At 33.8% G+C, this 2600-nt stretch overlaps 1 protein-coding gene across 1 annotated transcript in view; it reads left to right on the top strand.

Moving 5' to 3' along the window:
* CUNH16orf87 (chromosome unknown C16orf87 homolog) overlaps window positions 1-2600 on the top strand; it is a 20018-nt gene extending 17418 nt beyond the window's left edge. Inside the window, exon 4 of the mRNA XM_050120683.1 lies at window positions 1568-2600. Coding sequence (XP_049976640.1) covers window positions 1568-1686 — 119 coding nt within the window. The 3' untranslated portion in view covers window positions 1687-2600. The remainder of the gene's footprint in view (window positions 1-1567) is intronic.

The following is a 2600-nucleotide window of genomic DNA, read 5'->3' on the forward strand; positions in this document are numbered from 1 at the left end:
CCGAAAAACCAAAAAAAAAAAAAAAAAAAAAAAAAAGTTTGGGTTTTCTCAACAGTGATACCAGTGGTCAGAAGAAAATTTATTGCATTAATAATTCCAAGGGGGAAATTGCAAATCTTTTTCAACCAAACTGCAATTTATTGTGAAAATAGACTAAAGATACTTTGTGATATTCAGGGTTTCAAAAGGTATGCTACCCACACTCCTTTCCCAGGAAGCTACTGAAAGTTGCACACGCCACAAGGAAGAAGAAAGTCAAAAAGGAATACTGGGCTCTAGGACAGAGAGCAGGCAACTTTGAAGAGGGATCCCAGGGTAGTACTTGCCCTGGAATCCTCGAGAACAGCCATTTCAGATGAAGCAGATGGGGAGACTTGGAGAGATCTTTCCACGAAGATAAAATAGTGTGTGAATATCCTGAAAGATTTGTACAACTGAGACAGTTTGAGTTGAATTAGAAATGAGAGCTAAGCAAGTAATGAGCTGAGGCTGTGGAATGCTCAGCAGGTAAAGGCCTTGCTGCCAAGCCTGGCCACCTGAGTCTGACCTTTGAAACCCACCTAGGAGGAGAGGAGACTCTAAAGTAGTCGTCCTTGATCTCCTCCTGGGTGCAGTGTCATCAGTACACATGCTGGCACACGCACACACAGAGTTAAATCGGATTGATTCTTCAGAGTAGTATTCAAAAAAAGTAAAATCACTCGTAGACATAATGTAGCCATTGAAAATTGATGTTACTAAAGTTGTGATTTAAGAATAAGATGAAGGGATATGCAGTTTTGAGTTGGCCGTAAAACATAAAGAACAGTAAAATCCTGGTTTTCTAAAGTAGAAAAGGAATAATGCAGGAAACTCAGGAAGGAGCATCGTATAACTGTTGCGTGGATACAGATTTGTTTATAAAACAGAAAGGAGCAGCTAGGGGGAGGTAGTTGGAAATTAGGAAATAAGTATAAAGGGATGCAATTTTTAGAACTTTTTTTTGACAAAATGAATTGGCCAAATTATATGCATGTTTAACTTTGATTCAGATAGTGAAATATTAAATCAGAAACATAATTATTGCAAAATATGAAATAATTAGAAGCATAAACACAAAGATGATGTTTTAACTGATTTTATGACTTTTGGGGATTTTTCTATTGCTTAACTTTCAAATTTTCTACTTTGAATGTGGTTTGCATTTGTTATTGGGTAGAGAAAAATGACAATTAAAAAGTTGGCTATTGTTTCTGTAGTGAGGCTAAGCTGAAGATGTTAATATGTTCAGAAAGGAATAACTTGCAGGGTGAAAAATTAATTTTGACAGATACAGTTGATGCTACTGGAGGGAGAGAAAAAGACAAGATTTTTACAGAAATTACGCAATATTAGAAAATGAATACAATTATAGTCTTCATTTCAAACCTCATTTGTGTCATTTTTAAAACTATAGTTCAATAGCATTATAGTATTGTATAGTATTGTATAGTATTTGTCATTTGAATAAATACTTGAAGCCTGAGAAATGTTGTTAAACTACTGCATCTGCATGTTTGTATTAAGATTTCCCTTTTTCTTTTAACAGAAAAACAGGAAAAGGAAATTGACATCTATGCTAACCTCTCTGATGAAAAGGCTTTCGTGTTTTCAGTCGCCTTGGCAGAAATAAATAGAAAAATTATCAATCAAAGACTTATTCTCTGATATTTGTCTGCACAGTCTGTTGACACTTTCTTCAAGATTACATCAGCAAATTCTCAAACAGTTACGGACTCTCAGGAGCGTTCTGACTGTATGAATGAGGCCATTGATTGTTTCTTTTCTCTGTTACTTAGTCGGGTGCCACACTTTGGGAGCAAAGCTGTGGGATTAGACTTTGCTGGAATTTCCTTGTTTACCAAGGATTATTATCAGTGTTTTGTGTTGGGATATAACTAAATGTATTTACAAAAAAAAAAGAAAACCTACCAAAAAATAAATAAATAAAAAGCCCCGAAAACTGGATGGATATTTACAGATGAGAGGGATAGGAGTGGAGGTGGAAACGGGAAAACTAGGGCAGTTAAAATGCTTCATGGTTTTCAGGTTTGCACCAGAGATGCAATATTTTAAGTACTGTCAAGAGAGTGACTTTTAAATATTTATATTTCAGGCTTTCATCATTAACAGATTGCATATATACGATCCATTGACTTAATAAATTGGTAATTGATAATATTTTATTAAATGGAGAATTACGAATATAGATTATTAATTCTGTCTTCAATTGACCTTTTCCTTGGCCACTATTTTAATGATTTAAGGTAGAAGTTATATATTCAGAAACTTTTTAGACAGTTTGGAAATTTGGGTGCTATATGAAGAAAAGCATTTAAGGCTGTGTCGTATAAACACCTTGTTTTCTTGAATGTTTATTTATTGGTTTAAAAAAACTTCTGTTATCAAGATGGTGCCTGTTAATCTAAACACAAGATATATTTATTACATGCAAAATATTTCTTAGCTACTTGTAAACAGTGATGTTTTGTCTGAATGAATGTTCATTTATACATAAATTCTGGTAATTATTTAAACTGTTATTCATCCTGGAAAGAAATAAACCTTAATATTGAAAGTGA

The sequence above is a fragment of the Alexandromys fortis genome, unplaced genomic scaffold, assembly GCF_014885135.2.
Source record: "Alexandromys fortis isolate MF-2015 unplaced genomic scaffold, M_Fortis_MF-2015_v1.1 scaffold_186, whole genome shotgun sequence".
Classification (NCBI taxonomy): domain Eukaryota; kingdom Metazoa; phylum Chordata; class Mammalia; order Rodentia; family Cricetidae; genus Alexandromys; species Alexandromys fortis.